At 35.5% G+C, this 25567-nt stretch overlaps 1 protein-coding gene across 2 annotated transcripts in view; it reads right to left on the minus strand.

Annotated features, from left to right (window-relative positions):
* LOC136030087 (regulator of G-protein signaling loco-like) overlaps window positions 1–25567 on the minus strand; it is a 95522-nt gene that overhangs the window by 14455 nt on the left and 55500 nt on the right. For both annotated transcript variants that reach the window (XM_065708751.1, XM_065708750.1), the window contains exons 4-9: window positions 23966–24220; window positions 11885–12118; window positions 7211–7414; window positions 4628–4743; window positions 2166–2301; window positions 446–664 (exon numbers count right to left, since the gene is read on the minus strand). In XM_065708751.1, the coding sequence (XP_065564823.1) occupies window positions 446–664; window positions 2166–2301; window positions 4628–4743; window positions 7211–7414; window positions 11885–12118; window positions 23966–24220 (1164 nt within the window). The remainder of the gene's footprint in view (window positions 1–445; window positions 665–2165; window positions 2302–4627; window positions 4744–7210; window positions 7415–11884; window positions 12119–23965; window positions 24221–25567) is intronic.

Genomic DNA, 25567 nt, shown 5'->3' on the forward strand with positions numbered 1-25567 from the left:
ATGAATTAAGAATTTGTTTTTTTTTTAATTATATTTCAAAGAGCAACCCCCTCCCCCTCCGTTTTTAAATAACCATCAAAGCAATTAAAGAGAGTTCCTTGCACTTTTAACTTTTTTCTCTTTTTGCTTTGCTTTGATTTTCTATTTTCTAATAATAGTGCTGTCAGTTTCGTTCATTAGTTTATCCCCAACACTGCGAGCTATACGCTCTCTGTCGGAGATATTTATTTTGACGTATTATGATGTTTAATCAATAACGCTTGTGCATCTATTTTCAATTCCTATGATCCAACAAACACATAAAAAACGTAGCGATAAGAGACACACCCCTGAATATAAATCTCACACTATACTTTTTTTTAACAGATTCAAAGAACATGAAACTTTCCGAATCCCAAATACTCATCAAAGCGGTTTGAAAATTGAAAATACCAAACTGACTTACAGCTCCTGTTTCCAGAACATGAACATCAAACGCTGTATATTTCAGTCCACGCCTTTCCAGAAGTTTTGAAACAATATTTCGCACGGACTCTCCCGACTGTAGAGGTACAACAGTGGTGGAATCGTCTGGCAAACGAATTCTACACAATTTGCATTCATCTTGCTGCTCCCCTTCTGCTATAGTTCCTTTTTGAAACTTTCCAGATGGAATCACAAGCGACTAAAAATAGACAAAAGTATAAAATCGAGTAAATCGATAAAAGTAAAATCGAGTAAATCGATAAAAGTAAAAAAGATAAAAAAGTAAAAGTAAAAGTAAAATCGAGTAAAAAATCGAGTAAAGATTTTAAAAATCGAAACAGGTGCCAAATGGACAGAGTTCCTTTTTCTTCTACGTATTTCTTTATATATTTTGTATAATCTTCCTTGACTTGTAAATATATGAATATTGCTAATATAAATTTGAGCCTTGTCCCTTGAGACAAGGACGGATCTAGAACTGCCAACACCCGAGGCAAGAATGGTAAGATTCTCGGCAACACCATTTTATTCAAAAAATTTGGGTATCACGAGGGAATCACATAGAAGCGTGCCTAAAGCATTGCATCCTGAATGAAGAGATAGCGCTATCAAAAATTTTCCATCAAAACTATAGGATATTCAAGGAATCAAGTGCGAAATACACAATTTCACGCACTGAAGAACATATTCCATCAGACCACAAGAGTTTACCTGGCTTTGGTAGGGACATTGTTACAGTTATCATCTAAATTGTATGTTTTCTCTGTCACCAGTCTGATAGGGGTCACCCCATGGGCAGTCCCTGATAAGGACTGCCCATGCTAGTGTTTCTTAAAGTTTTATGAAATAGGAGACATGAGGTGCCATCAATCTGTTCTTCCATTGTTTCAGGTATGTGTCTCCACTGTTGACTGTCCCAGAAACTTATGCTTTTAAGTAATTAATATCTGAAGCTAATCACCTTGATATAACCAGTATAATTATTCTCTACAGCTAGGTCGTCTCTATAGCTGGGTCATCCCTTGAAAAATTGAAGATAGTATCTCAATTATAAATATGGAGAAAATATTATTACGGAGCAAGCTTTACGAATCAAAAGAAGGAAAACTTGTCCTAAAGACTGGCGAAGAAACTTACCATTATATGGGCTTTACTTAATTAGGAAGATAAAAAGAAACTAGCAAAAGACCGTTTTTCGTGAGATGAGTAAAAACACTTGTATAACAATTTAAGGCTTTCTAACAATGCACCTACGGTACCAATTGGAAGACCTGGCTTTCAAGAACAGCAATTACGGGAAAGTTACTTTCAATATATAAGCTCCCAATTTAACTGACTAAAATCAGATTATTTGCTTTTTAATATACACTTTTAAGATCAATTTGCAACAAAAAGCACAATAGTTATCCGTTAAAAGCGGAAAACATAAACAAAACCACCAAAACTTGGCTAGCTGTTACGGTGAAATGAAACATCAACTTTTTATTGCCCTTCACCAACTGCTGAAACATTTAATTTCAAATATAGTGTAAAAAAGGGCTTGTTTTTGCTTTAACACTGGAGCCTCCCACCATAAATTCGTGAAAAATGAAAACAAAAATCCCCAAACTTTAAACATACAATATCACAGACATTTAGTATAACACAAAACTAAACATTCTTACGTTTGTTATGAAATTAAAATAACAAGAAAGCCTCACCTCACGTGACGTTGCAACTTTATCGTCTTTTGGGACGCAAGTTGGTAATGACACTTGACTTCCAGTGAGATCTGACCGGATTGAAACCCCATCTTCCTCTGTTTGCTTGGTTTTAAGCAAGCGATCTTTATTTTTCCTACAAAAAAAATAATTAATTTAGAATATAAACAAACAACCTGCGTATATATAATGGACAAGAGTGGTTACCACAGTTGGTGGCTTTTAAACTTGTAGAGAAAAGCAAGAGATGTAGAGAAAGCATTAAAGTACGAATAAAAGAACAAATTATGAGCTAACACGTTTGAGAATAAGTTAATCTATGCCAAAGTTGTAGGTAAACTATCCAGAAAATAATAATAATAATAATAATAATAATAAAAAAAAAACAAAAAAAACAATCGACAATTTTGAATGAAAGAATATTTATTTTGTAAGGTGTTGGAGACACTACTAAGATTTAGCAAATAATAAGGTTTCAAGAGCTAGTTGTGCGGTAAATAAATTTTCCTTTTTTCTTCAATTATGATAGGGATAAAGCTTAAAGAATTTATTTCCATTCTAAGCCACAGACCTAATCAGGAGTGGGAAGACACTATAAGAATATAAGAAAAAAATAGGCATAACCACTTAATCATTTAAAGAGAGATCGCTCAATCATTGGGGTATGAGCCCAGTAGCTTATTTTAGCTTACTCTTTAACGCTTATATGGGAGAAGGACTCCCCCCCCCCCCCGAGGTTACGCTTCACTGTGGCGGTTGCAAGGATAGGAGATAATAACTGAAGGTTACGACAATGGCTTTTGAAAAGAGGGAAGTAACTAGTGATTTTAGAAAAACTTTAACGTATCCCCTTCAAAAAGAAGGTAACGCGAGTGACTGAGGTAGTTACAGAGGCATTGGCTTGAATTCTGTATGAAGTAGAGGCCTTAGCACGACGATACTCACTAGACTAAGAGATGCAATAGAATAATTTTAGACAGAAAAACAGTGTGGTTTTAGGATGGGGAGAGGATGCGTTGACCAAACTTTCATTTTTAGATCTGTAACTGAAAAATGTTTGAATAATAAGACCCATTTAGTCTCAGTTTTAAGGAATATGAACAGGTATTTGATTCAGCTGATAATAAAGCTTCGATGAATGTCCTGTTTTTGTATGGCATATCAGATACGTATATTAAAGTGGTTAGTGCTTTGTAGGAGAACGATATTGCCGCAGTTAAGGTAGGAAGTGAGGTTTTGCAGTTGATCTAGCATGAAATCAGGAGTTAAGCGACATTGCGTCCTATCTCCGTTTATGTGCACTAATTTTATTGACTTTTTCCTAAGAAACACGACAAAGACTATGGGGGAACATAAAATCAAATGCCAAGGTGAAGCTTTTCTAGACTTAGATTATGCAGATGATGATTAGTGTTCAATTTGAAAATCGTTATGAAAAGGTATGAATTTTTGGAGGTTTGTGAGTTTACAGTACAAAAATAGGCTTTAAAGTGAATTGAAAAGAAAATTAATGTTAAAAGGCTGAATCACTTCGATTAGAACTAAATGATATATTATTAGTAAATATTATTAATCTAATCACTTAGATTAGAAATAAATGTAGTATTATTAGTAAAGATTGTAGATGCAGCGAAGATGTAAAGAATAGAATAGCTATGGCACAGGGTGGTTTATCACACTTTAAAAGTTTGTTAGACAAGAAATATAAGTCTGTAAACTAATTTTAGAATATTTGAAACCACGGTGGTGATAGTAGTCACGTACAGCTGTGAAACGTCGGTACTCCAAAAGGCTGAGGAACATTTGTTAAATGTTTTCCACCTTTCATCATTTTATTGTCAGGTGTGACCTTTAGGAATATTATAGAAGCAACTATTACTACTAACAACTCACCGCAGCACCAAGCAATCTGGTGCCAACGCAGCAACGCACGCTCCTCCTCCATCCCAATCATTCCAATGCCTCCCTCTGTATACCCTCCCAGGAAGTTCTAATTTCTCTTAAATCTCTACTTACGACATCCTCCCACTCCAATGGAGGACAACTTGCTTTTCGCTTAGCACTACACAGTTAGCCTAAAAGGACTTTCTTTGGCAATCCGTCATCCTTTGTGCCCAGAACGTGCTCTAGTCATTTCAATCTTTCTCTCATTATAGCTCCAGAAAGCGAGACTGAACCACTATTTTCGTACAGCATACGGTTTGAGGTACGGTCAGTCAGTAACAAAAGCAACATAGTCCATAAACTTGTTTCAAATACCAATATCCAAATTTTTGCGGTTCTTTTTTGATTCCCTCAAAAGTTTTCTGAATCCTCGGATACTTCGTAAAGAGAGACATGTGTCTACTAACAAATTCTTAACAAAGATATACCACATAATAAAATAAAGTAAAGAAATTAGCAAGCATAGAATAAATAAATGAAACAAGGACATAGAATAACAAATGAAATAGGACTCAAACCTTCGTGATTCGCTTTCGCTTCTTTCTCTGGATTTGGCTCGACTTCGATCCCGCTTAACCCAATGTATCAACGATCTTCGACGGCGTTCACCAGCATCACTATCACTTTTCTTGAGCTTTAAGAATAATAAAAAAAAATAAGTGTAGTAAAAATTGTTTTACAGAGATAGAAACAAATGGCGAGAGAGAGAGAGAGAGAGAAGAGAGAGAGAGAGGAGAGAGAGAGAGAGAGAGAGAGAGAGAGAGAGAGAGAGAGAGAGAGAGAGAGAGAGAGAGAGAGAGAGAGAGAGAGAGAGAGAGAGAGAGAGAGAGAGAGAGAGAGAGAGAGAGAGAGAGAGAGAGAGAGAGAGAGAGAGAGAGAGAGAGAGAGAGAGAGAGAGAGAGAGAGAGAGAGAGAGAGAGAGAGAGAGAGAGAGAAAGAGAGAGAGAGAGAGAGAGAGAGAAGCTTTATTAATCTCACAGTTGTAGCATACTAAATCAGAGCTTATTGATTCTCAATTAAATCTGGCAGCGATTAGAAACTACGATTTTAGTTCTACCACTAGGAATTTGAGCACCATCTGATAGACGAGGTGGCGCATGGCTCTACAATCGCAACTGCAACCTGAACAATAAACCTGATCACTATCAGGAGTAGCAAATCACTATATATATATATATATATATATATATATATATATATATATATAATATATATATATATATATATATATATATATATATATATATATATATATATTGTTTTTTATAGCTACACAATCTTTTGCCCTGTTTGCTTAAGAAAAAATTGGTCGGGTCGTCTTCTATAATTATCATTCCATGTCGTGATAATTTCCACCAAAAGGGCTCGGAAGAACCATCTTTGGTATTTAAGTATTTATAAGAATTAGCCCAAACCGTAAAAAAAAATAACTTTAAAGTTAACTCAGTTAAAATGAATGTTGCAAACTGGCATCAGTGGAATATTGAGTGACATATTTCCACCATTCAGTCTAGAATATTCCAAGAATATCCAAGATGACCGAGACTGTTTTGAGGCAGATTCAACAATTAAATAAAAACAAAACAAGTTTTTCTAACTCAAAGTAAGGAGCGACATTAAAACTTAAAACGAATAGAAACTATTCGGTAGATGAAAGGGACTGTCTCCTCCTTAACACCCCGCTCTTTACGCTAAAGTTTGAGTCTTTCTCACAACTATACTTTTTAGAACAGTAAGAGACTTTATCGTCAAGAGTGGGGCGTTGAGGAAGGAACAGGCCCTTTAATATATGGAATAATTTTATTCGTTTTAAGTTTTGATGTCGCTCCTTACTTTCAGTTAAAAAAACTTGTTTTTTAAAATTTAATTTCAAAATGATTTTGAATTAATGCAAGTTTTGAAGATTGCTCACCGTACATGAATAACTAAAACAGAATTTGCAAATTAATTTTACTTTTTTTTTAAACTAGTAATATCTTTATAATAGCCTAAGTTTGAATGTTGTTCCAGTTATTTGAAAATTACTCCTGAATCACACAGACTGTTTTAATTAGAATAATAACCTCTTTTAAAAGTTAAAAACTAGCATAAAGAGCAAGCTATAGAGGAGAGGTAATCCCCTCATATACGTAATATTTTCTGTTCGTTTTAAGTTTTAATGTTGCTCCTTACTTTCCGTTGAAAAAAACTGGTTTTTTATATTTAATTTCTGATCAATTTTTAAAATAATACTGGGAAATCCGACAGCCCCTTCATTGAAAATTCCCTTTCCCCCATGAAACATTTCTGCAAGGAAAGATCCTCCTACGTAGCCTTCTCCCCCTGACCCCTCCACCAGAAAAGTCCCCCCTGAAAATATCTGTATACTTTCCAATAGCCAATATTATGTAAACAATGGGCAAAGTTCACAACTTGCAGCCCTACCCCTGGGGACTGTGGGGGATTAAATAATCCTAAAAGATCCTAGTTATTAGATTTTTTAGCTATCCTGAACAAAATGGCTATCTCAAAATTTTGATCCGGTGACTTTGGAAAAAAATGAGCATGAGAGGGGGCCTAACTGCCCTCTAATTCTTTTGGTCACTTAAAAAGGGCACTATAACTTTTAATTTCCGTTCGAATGAGCAGTCTCGCGATATTCTAGGACCACGGGGTCGATTCTATCACCCCTAAAAAAAAGCATCCGTGATCTTTCTTCTTTGCAGATAGAAGCTTGAAACCTCTACAGTAGGGTTCTTTGATACGCTGAATCTGATGGTATAGTTTTCATTAAGATTCTATGACTTTAAAGGGGGTGTTTTTCCCTTGTTTCGAAGATAAGACAAATTTTCTCAGGCTCGTAACTTTTGATGGGTAAGACTAAACTTGATGAAACTTGTACATTTGAAATTCAGCATAAAAATCCAATTCTTTTGATAATATCTATTGTATTAAAATTCCATTTTTTTAGAGTTTCGGTTACTATTGAGCGGGGTCGCTCCTTCCTTACAGTTCATTACCACGAACTGTTTGAAAATATATTCCAGTGAAAATAAATATCTCCTCGTCTTTTTCTTTAATTCATCTTTCCTGAAAGTGTTATAATTTGCTATCATAGTCACCTCTGCCTTATGATCATGGGAGTTCCTATTTTCATCTTCCTCTGTTGAAAATTGTAGACGAAGGTCAGTATCCATTGAACTGTCACCAGGGAATGGTATTGGCTTTCCACATTCATCAGCTTGCATGACTTCTCGGAACAAGGCCGACTTTAAAAACCGGGGATAACAGTCGAATTTCATCAAATTGTAAACTTGTTTCTGGGCCTTAAAAAAATACAAAATTAGTTAATTATTACACTTATCTATATATAAAAAATGTTCCACAACGGGCTTATTATAAAAAACAAATCGTTCCAAAACTAAAGACATTTGTTTAATTCTGCAGGAGAATACAAGTCAAGTTTTGGAAGTTTTTCGCAAGGATAATATTTGGTTCAAGGACTTAAATGAACAAGATTTGCTAAGATTATAGAGTGTAGTTGGATAAAAGGTCTTTATTTTAGTATACAGCAGGCAAATTATGTTTTGATTATTCTTCAAGCTAGGGGTACCATTCTTTTCCCTGATCAAGACCCAGCTCCCTACTCTGCCACGAAGGTGCCTCAACAAGGGCAAAACATTTCTTCTGGAATGAGGAGAAGGATGGCAGCCACACACCTTCCTTTTTAGTTCAAACAATTTGTATATACGGAAACTGTTGAAAAAACATTTTCATGGAGAAACAGAACGATACCAGTTCTATTAATTTTCATGACATCGCAGTCTTGACTTTCAGACCAAGATCATATAATAAAAACTCTGGGGCTTACACAACCCCCCAGAATCCGGGGGCAAGTGTTGTAAATTATGCCCCGGGGACAAATACGGTTTTTATGGAAGGAATGGTCGTAGAGACTTCGATGGAGGCTCATTTCATTGGACATTGAAAGTTGAAGTTCCCTTTTTAAAAGTCAAAAGGGATCAGAGGACAAATAATTCCCTGCCCTCTTTACCCCAAATCTATCCGACCGAATTTTTGAGACAGACATTTTGTTAAAATAAGTCAAAAGATCAGATAACAAAAACTCCAAGCTCAACAGACGCCCCTAGAGCCCGGGAGTAAGTGTTGTATGTTATTCCCTGGGGATATATAAGGTTTTTATGTGAGTTTTTAAAATAGTTCAAAGATCAGATAAGCCCGGCCCCAATCCCCACTCAAAAAAAAAAAAAAATTACTGTCGACAATTTATTCCGAATCTTATGGGAGCTGACTCCTGGTTCTCTATGGCCCCCCCAAATATATATCAATGGTAAATCATGGGAAATGACCCCTGGCCCTCCCTCCATGACCGGCCACCACCCCCCCCCCCCGTCAAAAAAACTTATAAACGATTTTCTATTCGAAAAAACGTGGGAATTCAGTTTAATTTTACTAGCTCTTTCCATAACTGTTCAAGACACCTATATTCTTCATTAAAAACAAGAGTTTGGCTTCTTCCTGTTTTCCTAACGGTAAAAGCATAAGGCCTACTGCGTGATTGACGCTATACTAAGACGAATTATATTTACAAATACTTTCTTTTGTACTTATTACAACATTGAAAACAAAATGAAAATTGCAGTGAAACCAGGCCAGGATTTACCAATAGACCCACTAGGCTCTGCAGCTTTCACCATCCTCGAAGTTTTGAGGATTTCCCCGAAAACATTGCAAAAACGGAGCGGCAAAAATGCTTAGGCGTTGAAGCGTCAAAGCTTTAAATTCTGCCTTGAGTGAAACAAAATCTTGAGCTGGTGAGCTTTAAGCAATTAATATCATTATATACCAAATATTCAGTTTAATTTTATAAGTTTTTCCCGTAACTGTTCTACTAGCTGACCAGACTACTAGCAATCGCTTTTGCAACCAGCGGATTTTCTTCGATAGAATTAAATCCTTCTTTATATACAAAATAAGGACGACCACTGGGAATAAATTCGGCTTTGTACTCATATGGACCAGTAGGCCAATTGAACACACACACACAAAAAGAAAGTTTTAAAGCTAAAAAATATACCATACAATTTACCAATGTCTTAATTTTCTTAAGTTCGGATGTTTTATTTTAAAATATTTTTAAGTTTAGGTAAGAACTTTGAAAATTTATAATATTATCCAAATCCTTTACACTTGAGTAATACTTTTAAACTGTAAGTCCTGGCTTTCTGGCGAAGGATCACAGCAATTTAGTCATACTTTTATAAAAAAACGTGCAAATTAGTGGGGTGGGGGCTTTGAGAGAACCACCGGATAAGTTATAGAAATATGGATACTTCTGTTTAAAAACTCACTTTTACTGAACCAACCAGCATCTACCCTAGAGGCTTGGTCTGTGTTGGGACATGCACCTTGTTTAAAAAGTAGAAGAAGCATCCTAAAAAGTACAATTAAGCCAACAAACATAAATTGTATACTCTCCAAACCTAGAGATCAGGGAAGGATCAGAAGAGAGTTTCAAGAGGAAAGAGGTCCAAAACTATTGGCAGGGTCTCTTAGGAAAAATATTGACCGTTTCATACGTTTCGACATACCTTCTTAGAAATTTCCAGGGAAAAGTCTTTAGACTACATTTTATGTGATACCCCACCTCTCTCCCAGTTTTTTTCAGGTATGGACATTGAATAAATGTTGGAGCTGATCACATTATGATAATGGATATTATATACCGCATGATACTATACGATAAACACAATTCTTTTTTTTTACTTTCTATCACTCTTGGATACATTAATCTTAAATGTTATATGCAAAGTAAGTAATAACTTCTTATTTATCATAATAAAGCTGATTATCTCTATGAAATTACCTACGACGATTGGAGCACATAAAAGGAACCAACATGGGATAGAACCCAGCAAATAATCACAAATAGATCACCGTTCGTCCCACAAATATTATACGCACAAACACAAAACAATCAGCTTTCTTTAAAAACGTCTATTAAAATAAGGAATAGACGTTAAATTATTCATTATCTCAATATAACTTCAAATGGAGGAAGTACGATTATTAGTGTTTAAATCCTACATCAGAAGGATCAAAGGAATAGTAAGCTAAAATACATGAAAGCATCAACAATAAACACATACACTGGAGACTTAAATATCAAATTATTAATGGCGACTTCAATATTTTCTAGGGATATTTTTTTCATTCGAATATTGTAACACCCAAAAATGTAGGAGAAAACATAAATAAATGTATTATAAAGAGTTCTTGCAGCATACTAAGAAGAATAGCGCATCTTCTGCCTATACCCCTGCCTAAAAACAAAAACCAGATTTTTGATTATTTTACATGCTCAAAGCAACTCAATTAAATGATTCTTGAATTCTTCTATGAGTACCCTACTTAGTTTTACTTCGGAAGGATGATTCTCTTTTATTTTGACATTAGAATCATTAAGTTATCCGGCAACAAGACCAATACACCCTATATCACTGGCATTTTGGTTCCCAGTAAACTAGAGCCGTATTCGAAACCCCGTAACCCCTAACACCAGAATACAAGAAAAATCTCTGGTACATTTGACAAGCTAGCAAATTATTTTCTTTAATCTTTTTCTTACCCTACTATGATAACTCACCCCCCTCCAATCCTGCAGACAAATGTAGTTCCAATTATTTTATAAAGTCAATAAAAGAGTTGAAACTCGAAAGAATCTAATTTCAGGGTATACCAAAGTTGATTAGATTCTAAATGAATATCCAAATTCTGATCAAATAAAATCAAGCTTTTTTTGAATTTGCCAGTTATCGCTACACTGTCAGTGGCACTAGACCCATTTTAAAGCGACAAACCTTAGTTTTTCATTCTTTTTTTTTTGCAATATCCAGGTTATGGTCCATGCTTGACCCACTGAAAGAGACGTTACGTTTGAGTCCTAGGCATTTTGCTTCATGAAAATCTTTTCGTTAAATATCATACTGTTCTACCTGATCAATATTATTTGAATCAATATTATCATATTGAGAACCTAGTCCACTTAAAGACGTTTTTAGTTAAGAGCAGGTAATGACTTATATATATAACTTATTCAAGGGTCCTCTAGTTTTTATTGGTTGCGCAAGGAAGCTAGCCAATGGCCAGAAAATGACACGGAGAATAGAGGAGTGCAGTAATAACTTGGCTTAAGGTATATCTCGTCCACAAGTTTTGTTCAGAGGACATTGGTTTACGGCTAATACATTGAGCAATATTTTCCCGTTCCCCAAGAAAGTAATTTTTTCCCAGTCTGCAGGATTTTTCAGCTATGATTTTTGGCTGCAGAGGTCTGATCTATTTCATATCATATATTTATTGCAATAGCATTAATTTTCATTAACTTTTAACATTTACAAGTCTAAACAAAAATTTAGAGTCATGAAAAGAGGCAACATTCAGCTTAGAAACATAATAGCAGGAGTCAAACGACTCGTCAAGAAAAAAAAAAAAAAAAAAAAAAAAAAAAAAAAAAAAAAAAAAAAAAAAAAAAAAAAAAAAAAAAAAACCTCAAGAATTTTCGCCTCCAGATTTATAGGCACAAACTTGTTTTTTCGGAAGGCGGGGGGGGGGGGGTTTGTTAGGTCAAAAAGAAAAGCATTTTATGAGAATAACGTAGAGACGTGTGGAGACAACTCCAAAATCTAAATATTTACCTGATATTTCGCCCAATTGGTGCCTTATAGAGTTTACATTTCATATGCATAAATATAACCTTTATATTAATAATTTACCTGAGCAAATAAGTCAACAGTCGGTCGGTCTAAACCATCCTGTGCTTGCTGCCTTGCTGGCCCATCAATATTAACAGGGTCCGTGGCTCCAGGTGCCAGGTGTTTATCATATATAAGACGTGCTTGCCTCGTTCTTTGCTGACTTGCAGTGGATGTAGCAAAAAGACTTCTGTAACGCTCACAGGCTGCCCAAAAATATATATTTTCGTGGCTAAATTCTTTCTTCAGGAATTCCTAAAAAAGGAAAAACATGAAACACTGCTCGAAGAAAAAAGTTCAAAAGAGTCGCATCTTAAAATTGTATATTTAACAAAACTGAAAAATATTCGCCATAAAATGTAAATGCGTTCCACCTCCCTGCGAAGCTCCTCCGATCTACCCCTGGAGGATTGGACCTAATTCGTTACAAACACAGTGATGATACTTGAGAAGCAAATTTTTCTACTTGAGAATATATTACTTAACTTCCCCTAGAACAGGTTACAATCGTATAAGACCCATTACTCAAATGTGTTTTAGTTGTAGCTAAAATAAAGGAAGCAGTTCCTTCACATTTTCCGTTCCTCTTATATTAAATGAAGTTTTATGGCACTTGCTATGTACCAAGTAACACATAGCGATCGCAAATTCTGTCGGTCCCGGTTTTGCTAGTTTAGGCACTTCCAGGTAAACTAGGGCGATGAAATTTGGGAGGCGGATCAGGAACCAGACCAGATTAAATTAAAAATTGTCATCTCCCCGATTCGACCATCTGAGGGGGAGTGGGGTCACGGTTGAATCGGAAAAATTAGAAAAAATGAGATATTTTTAACTTACCAACTGGTGATCCGATCTTAATGAAATTTGATGTTTGGATGGATATCGTGTCTCAGAGATCTTATTTTGAATCCCGGCCGGATTCGATGACACTGCTGGGAGTTGGGGGGACCTAAAATCTTGGAAAACGCTTAGAGTGGAGGGATCGCGATGAAACTTGGTGGAAAAAATAAGCACAAGTCCTAGATACGTGGTTGACACAACCGGAACGGATCCGTTTTCTTTAGGGGATTTTTTTTTTTGGGGGGGGGTAATTCTAAAAAATTAGAAAAATGAGGTATTTTTGCCTTACTAAGGAGTGATCAGATCTTGATGAAGTTTCATATTTAGAAGGACCTCGTAACTCAAATCTCTTATTTTAAATCCCGACCAAATCCAGTGTCATTGGGGGGGGGGGACCGGATATCCTGGAAAACGCTTAAAGCGGAGAGATCAGGATGAAACTTGGTGGGAAGAATAAGCACAAGTTCAAGATACGTGAATGACATAACCAGACCGGATCCGCTCTCTTTTGTGGAGTTGGGAGGGGGAATAATTCAGAAAAATTAGAAAAAATGAGGTATTTGTAACTTACGAACGGGTGACCAGATCTAAATGAAATTTGATATATAGAAGGATCTTGTGCTTTAGAGCTCTCATTTTGAATCTCGAAGCATATCCGGTGACACTGGAAGGAGTTGGAGGGGGAAACCGGAATTCTTGGAAAACGTGAAAATTGAGGTGTCTTTATCTTACGAATGGGTGATCGGATCTTAATGAAACTTGATATATAGAAGAATCTTATGTCTCAGATGCTCCATTTTCAATTCGAATCGGATCCGGGGACACAAGGGATTGGAGGGGGGAAACAGAAATCTTGGAAACCGAAAATCTTGGAAAACGCTTAGGGGAGAGATCGGGATGAAACTTATTGGAAGAATAAGCACAAATTATAGATACGGGATTGACATAATTGAAACGGATCCGTTCTCTTTGGGGGAGCTGGGGGATGTTAATTTGGAAAAATTAGAAAAATTGAGGTATTTTTAACTTAAGAACGGGTGACCGGATCTTAATGAAATTTGATATTTAGAAAGAACTCATGCCTCATATTTAGAAGGAACTCATGTCACTAAAACTTCATACATATAAATATCTTATGTCTCAAAGACGCTTCATTTTCAATTCGAATCGGATCCGGGGACATAGGGGGTTCGAGGGGGAAAAAAAAAGAAATCTAGGAAAACCCTTAGAGTGGAGAGATCAAGATGAAACTTGGTGGGTAGAATATGCAAATGTAGTAGAAACGTGATTGACGTAACCGGACTGGATCCACTCTCTTTGAGGGAGTTAGGGGGTGGGGTTCAGTGCTTTGGCGAGTTTGGTGCTCCTGGACGTGCTAGGACGATAAAAATTGGTAGGCGTGTCAGGAAGCAGCACAAATTGACTTGATAAAGTCGTTTTCCCGATTCGACTATCTGGGGGGGGGGCTGAAGGGAGAGGAAAAATTAGAAAAAATGAGGTATTTTTAACTTACGAGGTGATCGGATATTAATGAATTTTGATATTTAGAAGGACCTCGTGACTCGGAGCTCTTATTTTAAATCCCGACCGGCATTAAGCCTCTGATTTTTCTTTTAAATAAATCTATTGATTCTTAGAATTTCACTAGCGCTCATGCCATATGAGCTCTTGGCTCTTCCCGCCTCATCACAAGTGCCATATGAGACTTAGCTCTTGTTCTTCATTACTTTTGTCACTTTCTGACGGTTTCTTTCTAATTAAGAGGTAAATTTTTTACCACGCGCGATTTCCTGGAGAACAATTTAAAACCCATCAATTTAAAACCCAACAATTTCAAAACCTATTAATCAATGTTGAAAGGGATTTTGTTCATCAATATTCTAAAACAAATTCCCTTGCGGCAATTTTCGCACAGAAGACCAAAGGCGAAAACATTAGTCAAATTTCCTCAAAAACGAGTCATAAGTTCTTTCTTCAATTAAAATTAAGGAATAAAACGTTTGATACATTTTAATGGGACTTGAAACACAGAACTTGACGTACAAAATAAGTAAAAATGTAATACCATCTTTGTCTTTAGTTAGTCTTAGTCAATTGAAACTGGAAAAAAAAAACATCCTAAAACGTGTCAATTGACCTAATTTTAGAAAATTTAGAGAAGTCTGAATCTAACCTCTTTTAGCATAGGATGTGAAAAAAAATAAGTTTTAATTGCATCTTTGTCGATTTAAACACAGAAGAAAGGAAAAAGATTGCCCTGAACACAAAGCTGGGTATATTTTTCAGCGTCAAAATTTAAAGAGAAATTCAATAGTCAAACTAGGACCCATCCTTTCCAGAAACATACTCTTAACTGCACAAAAATAAAGAAGAAGGGACATGCTTGTACTTGAGAGCCCCACATTAGGAGCCAATTTTCTAAGCCAATTTTTATTCAAAGACGAATTCCATTTCGTTCTTATTGGTTACAGAACCCCTAAACAGAAGTATATTCTACAGGTAGTGCCAGCGCATAGCCTTGAGGAAAATAATCGTATTGTTTTATACATTGATTCCTTGTTGAGTGTGCAGGAATCTGATGTAGTGTTTTTCAACATTTTTATATTAAATTATAATAAATTATAGGTCACAAGTCTGCTTGAGGCATACATTTTCTTTTCTATGTTATTCAACCCTAATTCTATTGACCTCATCATAATTCCTCGTAGATCATTCTTTCTAATATAACTTCTAGTGACTCTATGCAGAACACTAGGATTCTAGGAAATCTTGTTGATAAATTATGAGTTAATGGTTTATTAGCCCTTAATATACGTGCATATTGGTTAATGGTTGTTCTGTCATATACTGCAGTCTGTTTTCTTTATTCTTGTTGCTTGCCTTCTTAGCCTTCTTGCATTCTTGCTCTATTCTTGTTAGATTGCCAGACCAGCTTTGCCTGTGGAATCTTTCATGTTCAGCGTGGCTATCCCTCTAAATACAGCTTCCATCACAGCCATTTTTTTAACGGAACTCTCACAGCAGCTACAGATCCCAGTGTTTTTCACAACATGGAGCAAGACAAGTTTTCATTCAAATGAATTTTTGCAGCTTTCAAGGTTTGAGCCACCCAGGAGCCAAATCGATTAACTTGTCACCTTGGCACATACAAAGATTCCGGTAAATGATTCATTTCTGCATAACATGTTTGGTGTGAATTAATCAAAAGCTCCTATCTACCTTCCTCTGCTAAGTCCATGGATGTTTGAATGGATGAACGGCCGGGAGCTACTCACAAATTAATATTTACTAATTAGCAGAGCTTTGATTTTAGTTTTTAATTAAATAAAAAAATACTAGTTTTTTTAACTGAAAGTAAGGAGCGACATCAAAACTTAAAACGAACAGAAATTACTCCGTATATGAAATGGGTTGTCCCCTCCGCAATCCCTCGCTCTTTACGCTAAATTTTTTAATTGTTTCAAAAAGTAGAACTGTGACAAAGAGTCTAATTCTAGCGTAAAGAGCGAGGGATTGTGGAGGGGACAACCCATTTCATATACGGAGTAATTTCTGTTCGTTTTAAGTTTTAATTTCGCTCCTTACTTTCAGTAAAAAAACTAGTTGTTTTTATTTAATTTCTGAACGTTTTGAATTAATGCATGTTTGATTTTGGCTCTCCGCATATAAATTATTAAAATGAAATTTGCATATTAATTCTTTTTTTTGGCTAAATGGCTTTCTCTTAGTTTTGATCAGATGATTTTGAGAAATAAGGGGTGGGGAAGGAGGCCTAGTTGCCCTCCAATTTTTCGGTTACTTAAAAAGGCAACTAGAACTTTCTCGCTCTTTACGCTAAATCTTAAGTTTTGTCCCAATTCTTTAAGAATGACCCGTGAATCAGAAAGGCCGTAGAATAAATAGTTGAAATTACTAAAATACTTTAGCATAAAGAGCGAGGTATTTATCTCCTCCTAAATACCTCGCTCTTTATGCTAAAGTATTTTTAGAACCCCTCATATGCGTAATAATCTCTGTTCGTTTCAAGTTTTAATGCTACTCCTTACTTTCAATTGAAAAAAAACTTTTTCATGTTTACTTTTTCATTGTTTTTTTTATAGTAATGCTAGAAAATCCCGCGGCCTTTTCATTGAATTTCTCTTCCTCCATGACATATTCCTCCAAGGAAATATTCTCCCACATAGCCCTACCACTAACTGTTTGATGTTAATAGGGAAAGACTCTGATCAAAAAAAGATTCATATGTGTTTCAATAATCCGTAATAATATTTTTTGGCGAAAATCTAGACCGTTCGGAGACAATGAAAGGCACAGGAAGCTTACTTAAAGGACAATGAGTAAATGGTCGGACTGAGGGAGGGCCTGACTCCAAGATATAATTTTCTTTTGAAGGCAAGTACTTTAACACTGACATGTCAAAACTAAAAGTATGGTGGATGAATTTGGAGTAAGATTTGCTCCTAGGTGAATTTTAGATAATTAGTAGAAGGTTTCGATGACAAACAAAAATTGTTTTTAAATTATTTTTAAAATTATGATATAAACACAAATAAAAAACTTTTTCAATTCTGGTCTCCATCACAATTCATTCACCAATTTACAAGTTATCAAAAATTTCAATATTTTTTTTGCAAAAACCCGAGCCACATAGGATCAGGATGCTACAAATGAAGCAACTTATAGAGGTCAATTTAGGTACTTATAACTCCAGTCAATTTACTGATGGATCACATCTATCAATTACATGGTAAGATTGATGATTATATGGTCCGCAAAAACGAAACACAAATAGTTATATAGCGGATAATCACGACATAGGATCAGGGGCATACCTTACGAGGATCCTTACGAGATTGGCTGAATGTTTTTGGCAAGGGAAGGGGGAGTAAAACACGAAAAAAGCATAATTTTGGCCAAATCTTTTTTATTTTTTCCAGAGAGTCTTTGTGATCAGTGACCTGAAGAATTCCCTTACTTGTGCAGGATATGTATAAACGGTGTGTAGGAAGCATAATATTAGATAAAAAAAGAAGACAATGCTACCAATGTACATGGTTAGAGTAAGAAAGGGGGACATTTAAAAAAAACAAAAAAACAAGTTTTTGCAATTGAAATTAAGGAAGAACATTAAAACTTAAAACGGACAGAAATCATTCCGTATACGAGGGTGGTCCCCCCTTATAATTCCTCGCTCTTTACACCGAAGCCTTAAAGTTCTTTAAATTCTCATTCAAATTCGAAGGCCCTTATGTTTCATAAATCGCTCTTAAAGAATTGGGAGAAAAAGTCAAACTTTAACGTAAAGAGCGAGCGACGAGGAAGGGGTGCCCCCCTCACACATGGAATAATCCCTGTTCGTTTTTAAGTTTTTTTCCATCCCAAGCGCCATAGTAATTGGACTTTCAACTATGCTGAACCAAATGACTACCTCAAAATTTCGACCAGATTTCTCTGGGGAAAAGGGGGCGTGGGAGTGGGCTAATAGCCCTCCAGTCTTTTTGGCTACTTAAAAAGGGCACTATAAGCTTTAATTTCTGTTCGAACGAGCCCTCCTCTGCTGATCTTCTAGGGGTATTAGTTCAATAAGATCATTCCTGAAAAAAAAAAAAAAAAAAAAAAAACAATAAAAAAAAAACGTGTCGTGATCCATCTTCTGGTAAAATAGAAATTTCAGTTTTTTTTAGGTATAAGCTTGAAACCTCTAGAGCAGGATTTTCTGATACGCTAAATCTGAAGATGTGGATTTCATTAAGATTACTTGACTTTTTGGCGGTTTCCCCATTTTTGGAAGCAAGTTTTCTAAGGCTCGTAGTTTTTGACGGGTAACATTAAACTTTATGAATTTTATATATTTGGAATCAGCACAAAAAGCCAATTCTTTCGATGCAACCATTGTTATCAAAATTCTTTTTTAGAGTTTCGGTTACTATTGGTACTCATTACGAAGAACTGTTTGAAAAATAAAAACTCAGAATTATCATTTTATTTTCCAAAAACAACCACGACACTTTTTCTCACAAGCGAGAAAAATCTTTGAATAGGGCTATTCTAAGATCAATAGATAACGGAAACGATATCTCAATATCAACTCAAAACTATGGGTCAAAATACGCTTTATTGTGTTTTTCTTTAAACAAATCCAGTTCAGAAAAGTTCTAGTTTAATTTTGACAAACGTTATTCTTTTTATTTTAAAATCTTCATTTAAATATTTACTTAGTGTATAGAAGGGCTGCGTAAACGTTGAATCGTTTTCTTCTTTCGTTTTTGGTCTTTTATTTGGAAATACCCGAAAATTGTCAATAAAATGTCCCCCCCCAAAAAAGGCAAGAAGAAAAAAGCAAGGACAATGTCGTTTCTAGGATGGGTTCTAAGGATAGAGGATATATAAATTATGTAGGTAAAAACATTCATCAAAATTAGATTGAAAAAATACAACTCATCGATGTAAAACTTATGGGAAATAGAAAAAAAAGTTACCGATAAAAGTGCTAGTCAGAGAGACAGATAAACGAGACCCTTCGTAAGTACATGGTACCATACATATCCAAAGAATTTTCGACCTTAGGATTACTGCTACTACTGGCAACGTATTACACCACAAGGATACGTGAGACAAACACAGCCAAAAAGTATGTCAGTTTCTTGGGAATATTTACTCCAAGGATTGTCACTCTTCAAGTGTTTTTCACCCTCGATCCTGATTCTGATATTTTTTACCGATTCTAGGCAAACTTAAATGTTCTATATCTTCAATAAGCTACATCTACAAAGTTGGCCGGTAAACGTCTCGCGAAGTAGTTTCACCCTGCATTCAAGTTCTGATTCATCCTCGAAATTAAAGTTAGTGTTTGAGCATAATTCAACTTTGGAATAAAATATTAATTTTTTTTCTAGTTAAAGCCAAAAAGGCCGACCATGTGTCCAAGGATATGCGGAAACATACATAGAAAATTAACTTCAAGATTATTATGTATTTCTATACTTTCGAAGTTTTTAAGATTATTTGTCCATTTTACTTTTTGTTGGACTTGAATCAATCCTGAAATAAGTTCCAACGGACTCACATTCATCTGTCAGTTTCCAAGAGAATTTGTATTATAGAAAGCAAAATAGAATTTTATAAATTATACAACTGTCAAATATGAGGTCCGTCCAATATATACTCGAACTGAGATACTGGAGAGACCTTGAGCTTGAACCTAGCTACAGTCACCAGTTGCTGTGAAAGTGAGGTATCCTCTAAAGCGTCAGTGACCGCCCGAACCCTCGTGCCCGCCCGAACCCTCGTGCCAATCCCATCGTAAAAAAGTGATTCTTAATGCTGACCTTTTTCATCTTGTCGATAATGGAACAACGACTCAACAAAATATTTTTTTTGAAATTTGAAAAGCTAAAACAAATTTCTGGGGGGTATTTGTTGATATAAAACGCTGGAAGAAAAACAGTTCTTTTACAGTGGCCTAAGTGAGCAGTGAAGACTGCAAGGTCCAAATGATTGTTAATCTTTTGCGGTCTTCGATCGTCAACCACCTGTCCGGGTGATTGTTGATAAACTGAATTGGGAAAAATTAACTGCGTAAACGTTTTTAGCAAGACATTTTTTCTCAGCTGGACGAAAATTGCCTCAAAGCTACTAACACCTTACACAAGGCTAAAAAGGACACAATGCACAACCAACTGAATAAACGTACCCTAGAAGTATCACCAACCGTTACTGGTGATCTTAAATGCGGTTGCTTTTTGCTCCCAAATGAAAAAAAAGTCGTACGGAGACGGCACTGGAGCGATATAAAGACGAAAGCGACAAGGCCCCTGAAAAGACTAACCTCTGAATACTTTCGGAATGATTTAAGCAATGGGCACAAAGATGAGATCAGTGTATTGGCACAAATTGAAGAAGATAAGAAAGATGTGCCCCACATTTCATAAGATACAGTTTTTATGACGTGGATTCACATATTCATTGACCAGACCTTTTACAATGGCTCTTCATTCGACACAAACTTGTTTTAAAAGAGCCTTCTTACGCCATCAAAATTTTTGCGCCAATTTTTTCTATATTCAAATTATTTTAATAAGGGATTTGACATTTAATTGTGACCATTGGAGTAAAATTACGCTAAAAAAAGATATTAATGGTAACCTTGAGGAAACAGTACATCAAAATTTTAAACACGCAAATAATATTTAATAGAAAGGTCTGCCATTCCTCGCCACTTTAACTATGTAAATTCCACTAACTGTAACTCCCCCACATTAAGTTCCAAGATGGTCCGTATTTTATAAAATACGTAGCCCTGCAATACGTATTTGGTATAAAGATAGTGGCAGAAATGCATATCTACAGATTCTGCAACAACAAGGAAGGAGACCCCCCTAAATTCAAAGAGAATGTAAATAGCCAATGAGCAGCCTGAATCAATTTTGAAATATCTCCTTGAGTTGAAAGATATTGAAAGATTCTAATAAGAACTTGGATAACAGCTTCAAAGAAGAAGCTAAGGGAAAGGCAAATTTAACAATGTAATGACTTCTTATTTTGTTATATAAACAACTTAGATAATGAAAATTTTTGTTCTTTAACCCACGGAAGAGTGTGACTAAAAAAAAGAAAAGAAAAGAGATGCAAAATTTTGTTTCTTTTCAATGAAATTAATAAATAATTTATTTCACTTTATTTTTATTACTTTCTTTTTACGTTTCAAAAACAGATTCTCTTTCTTTGTTCCAGAGATAAAACAAAGAGTCTTTGGCTCAATATTTCAGTTCATGTTCATATTTACGCCACTCATAACATAATATTTTTGAGGAAAAGAAACCTCAGGAGGGCTCACCATTACCTCCTGTCCCTGGGGAATCCCCAGTTTAATATGTATAAAATTACAATGTGTTATCAATACTTTCAAAACCTTTACTATTAAAAATACACGCTTTTTAGCGATCAAGAACCATGTCTTGAGGTCCTGGCGGTAGAGCAGTGCATTTTCTTCAGTCACAGGGGAAGGGGGGTGTCCAACATACCACTAGCTGGAAGCAGTAGATCTTCCAAGTGGAAACAATGCTGTTTGCATCGAGTGGAGAAAGTTTTGCTCTATTATGGGCAAATTTCTACAAAGCAAATTATATGGCGTGTAATATATAAACGTCCGTATTTAGTTTTTTGATACTACTGCGCCCATTAGAAGTATTTAGACCGACGTTGAGAAATATTAATTTAACCTTTCTGGTATACCTAAAAAAAATTCACCCAAGCTAAACCCCTATCTACTTTTGCATTTGAAAGGAAAAAGAAGAAAAGGAGCCTAATCAGAAAGCTCTTTTTTAATATGAAATAAATGTATAAGAAAAAATTCATATTGAACGTACGCAATTCATCTCAGGTATCAAAACGAGCAAACACGCATAAAATACTACTTGGGAGAGGGGAGGGTAAAAAATTTAAATTAATATTCGAAGCGTATGGAAAAGAGAAATTACAAGAGACACTGTAAAAATCTCGAGATTCAGGGGTGAGCACCGTCCCAAAAGTATATTCCTCATGTAATCGCCACATCACGATAACTCTATGTGCTTGATTTTTGGTGCTCAATTTTAACTTCGCACTAGTAGTGCGGATTGAATTTTTTCTGCAAAGCTACAGAAACTATTCTTAATAAAAAGTCAACAAGCTACAGACCTGAAAATAAAATTTTTAGTAAGGTTATAGTTTAATTCCTACAATAAAATTTAATACAGATTATCCAGATACCATCTAATCCTAAAATTGAAATTTCTTAGACTGTGCCTGCGGGATCGTCCATGAATGTTAGAGTGCAATACTTTAAACACTGAGACTAAAATGATGCTTTCAGATCATTGTTTACGGTAAGTATGAATTTCGTATAAACTTAACAATGTGTAAAAAAAAAAGAAGAAAAAAAAAGATTCCTACTTAAAAATAGTGCAATTGTAATTGTAACGTGTTTTATCAAGAAAAATATATCTTGAGGTGGAAAGCTGAAAACTACATCGTAGTTTCCTCAAGCAAGCTGTCTTTCATTTTTTTTTTACCTTTTCTGGGTACGTTATCTAGGGCGAAGATTGTACCCTTTTGGAGAGAGGGAGAGCGGGGAGCAGGGTTTGCTTTTTTTTTAAATCATACACATTTCCTTTAATTAATAATTTTAGGTGGACATCCCAAAACTTCTTACATGTTATAAATTTAGAATCAGCATAAACAGACAAAATGTGTATCAGTTCTTTCACGACTTATATTTTTAGTTTTGCTCATTGTAAACAAGTCCGAGTCTTTACTTCGCCGAGGAAGGATCAGTCCGAACCGGTGCAATTCCCTCTGTAAAAAGATGGCTTCAGATCCCCAAAAATTTTCTTAAATATCGCGACGAAGGGCTTCATTATAATTTGCTTTGAAATACAAATCCCACTGAAGCACGTTAATCGACTCTTTTCTGCCCCTTATTTTGATGTAATGCCAAAAAAAGAAAGCACATGGCCATTTTTTTAAGTGATATTTATGAATTCAAAACAGTCTTGGCAAAATTTAAAATTCGGCAATCATAAGACGAATAAGGCTTATATCAAAAACAACATTAGATACTGAATGCTGTTTGTAGCAGTAGGTACAACCTAGTAAAGGACTTCAGCCCAAAATTAATTGTTTTGAAACCAAATTGGATCGTAATAAAAAGTACACCATTGGGATCGCCATGACCAAAGACCCTGTACTTGAAACTTTCACTCCCCTAACAACAAGGAAAATCACTTTTTGAATGGATAGCACTGATGACTGCTATTTTTTTTCTTTTTTTATCTTTTTTATTCTCTGCTCTTTATCTTTTTTTCTCTGCTGCTAGCGGGGCACTGTAACATCATTAAGTTATTTAATGGCTCATGTTAGAGGATATTGCTATATCTAGTGCCTTTTGTAGTTAACAAAGCACAATATTTAAAATAAAATCAATTTTTTGACACAAAGCTGCATCTGCGCATACAAGACTCGTTTTAAGGATTGGCAAACATTTCACGATCTCCATCCCAATACTTGAAATATCCCTACTTTCTCCAACTCCAATTTCCACAAATAGCTCAAACACCAACCATTTCTAAACCTTTGTTTAGAAACTGAAATTTTCTTCAGAAAGAAAATAATCTGGTAGATATATTTGTGCAGAACCTTTCTACACCATAGTAGTACCCCCGGTAATTTTTAAAAAACTAACTACAGACACTAAAACAAAACAAAAATAAATATATATTATACCGCAAAAGTATGCAATCCTGCAGTGTCTTCCAATAATTTTTCAAAAGATTGAGTCCAAACAGCAACACGCCCTTTGCTATAAGAGCATCCTGCCTCTTTTGTTACCAGAAGGACATCATCAGTTTCCATTGTATTTGCACATCGGACTGTTTTTCCATCATCCTCGAATCCCTCTGGGGACTTTCCCGTCTTCCTTCCTTGTCCTATGCGACGAAGACTTCCTGGCCGATTCGGGATTCTTATCGATGAAAGAGTCTGGAACAAAAACAAAATGAAAGTTTTTTGGAGAGCTTCAGTAACTTACTTAAAGTTAAAGTGACATTTTTGGATTAAATGCAGCTTTTTAATAAGTGACGTAGCTAATATACTCAACGCCCTCTTAAACTAAACGGCTTGTTTTAAGAAATGCTCAGATTCGGTAAAGAGCATTTGAGTGTTGTTTATGCAATTCAGATACGTTTTGCTTGGTCAGTTTAGTCTGAAATGACTGTTAAATAGGAGGCAGGGTGGGCTGAGCCATTAAAATTGTTTTTAACTGATGTAAAGCTTCTCTGTTAAGCAATAAGGCCCTTTCATAGGAGAAAAAAAAAGTTCGTATAAATAGCGTTATAAAAGAGTTACGAACACTTAGTCATACAACGGTACGAGCAAAAAGTATAACGGTACGACGCGGTTTTTTGAAACGCGAGGTTTCATGGAGATCATTACAAAAAATTGCATTTTTCACTAAAATTTGAAATATTTATTCATGTTAGAATTGTAAAGTACAGTTACTTTACAGGGTGTAAAAAATTCTGACAGAAAATCTAGCTTCTCATTTTACAGGTTTGACAAAAAAAAATGAAATGTATAGTACCAAATGTATCAATTTACACCTAATGCAATTTAATATACTTTTTTTTCGAATCTCTGACGGCCCACAACAAAAGACTTGACAGCTTGTGCATTTGCTTCAAGTTAACACATTGCTTTACTCTCCAAATCAACATCAGCCACGTTTGTATGTTTACTAATATACAACCATGTGATACTTTATCATTGTATAATCATTATATGTTTACTAAGTTCATTTATTTTTAACAGACATCATCAGTCTGGAACCTTCTTAAACCAAAACTATGCATGTGCACCTTCTTAAAAGGTCAACTGCAGCAGGTTTCTCCTACGCAAAGGTCTTCACGGTTAAAGGACTGGAGTTGGCCCTCTATGACATTTTATATCTCTATGGGTCTTTGCATCTCTATAAGATGCAAAGATCCTAACTGCATCAAAATCCAACGGATACGAACTTCAAGCCGCAAAACTTAACAAAAGCAAAATTCAACCCAAGCAAAACGAAATCACGTAAAACTCGCGCCACACAAAAAATCCCCCCATGCCAAACTCGGTTGCGAGATGGCAAATCATCGTGTGTCAAAATTACCACAGGGGCAACTCCTCGTGAAAGATGGTTGGAGAAAGTGCCCGCAGGAGGGAAGAAGTGTTCGCATGTAAAGCTCTGCAGGGTCATTTTTGAAGGGGTAAAATGACAGTTGGCGTGAAAATGCCAACGACGACAACAACGACCATGGTAATGATAACAATTTTAGTCATGATGACCCT

Source organism: Artemia franciscana, chromosome 8 (genome assembly GCF_032884065.1).
Source record: "Artemia franciscana chromosome 8, ASM3288406v1, whole genome shotgun sequence".
Classification (NCBI taxonomy): Eukaryota; Metazoa; Arthropoda; class Branchiopoda; order Anostraca; family Artemiidae; genus Artemia; species Artemia franciscana.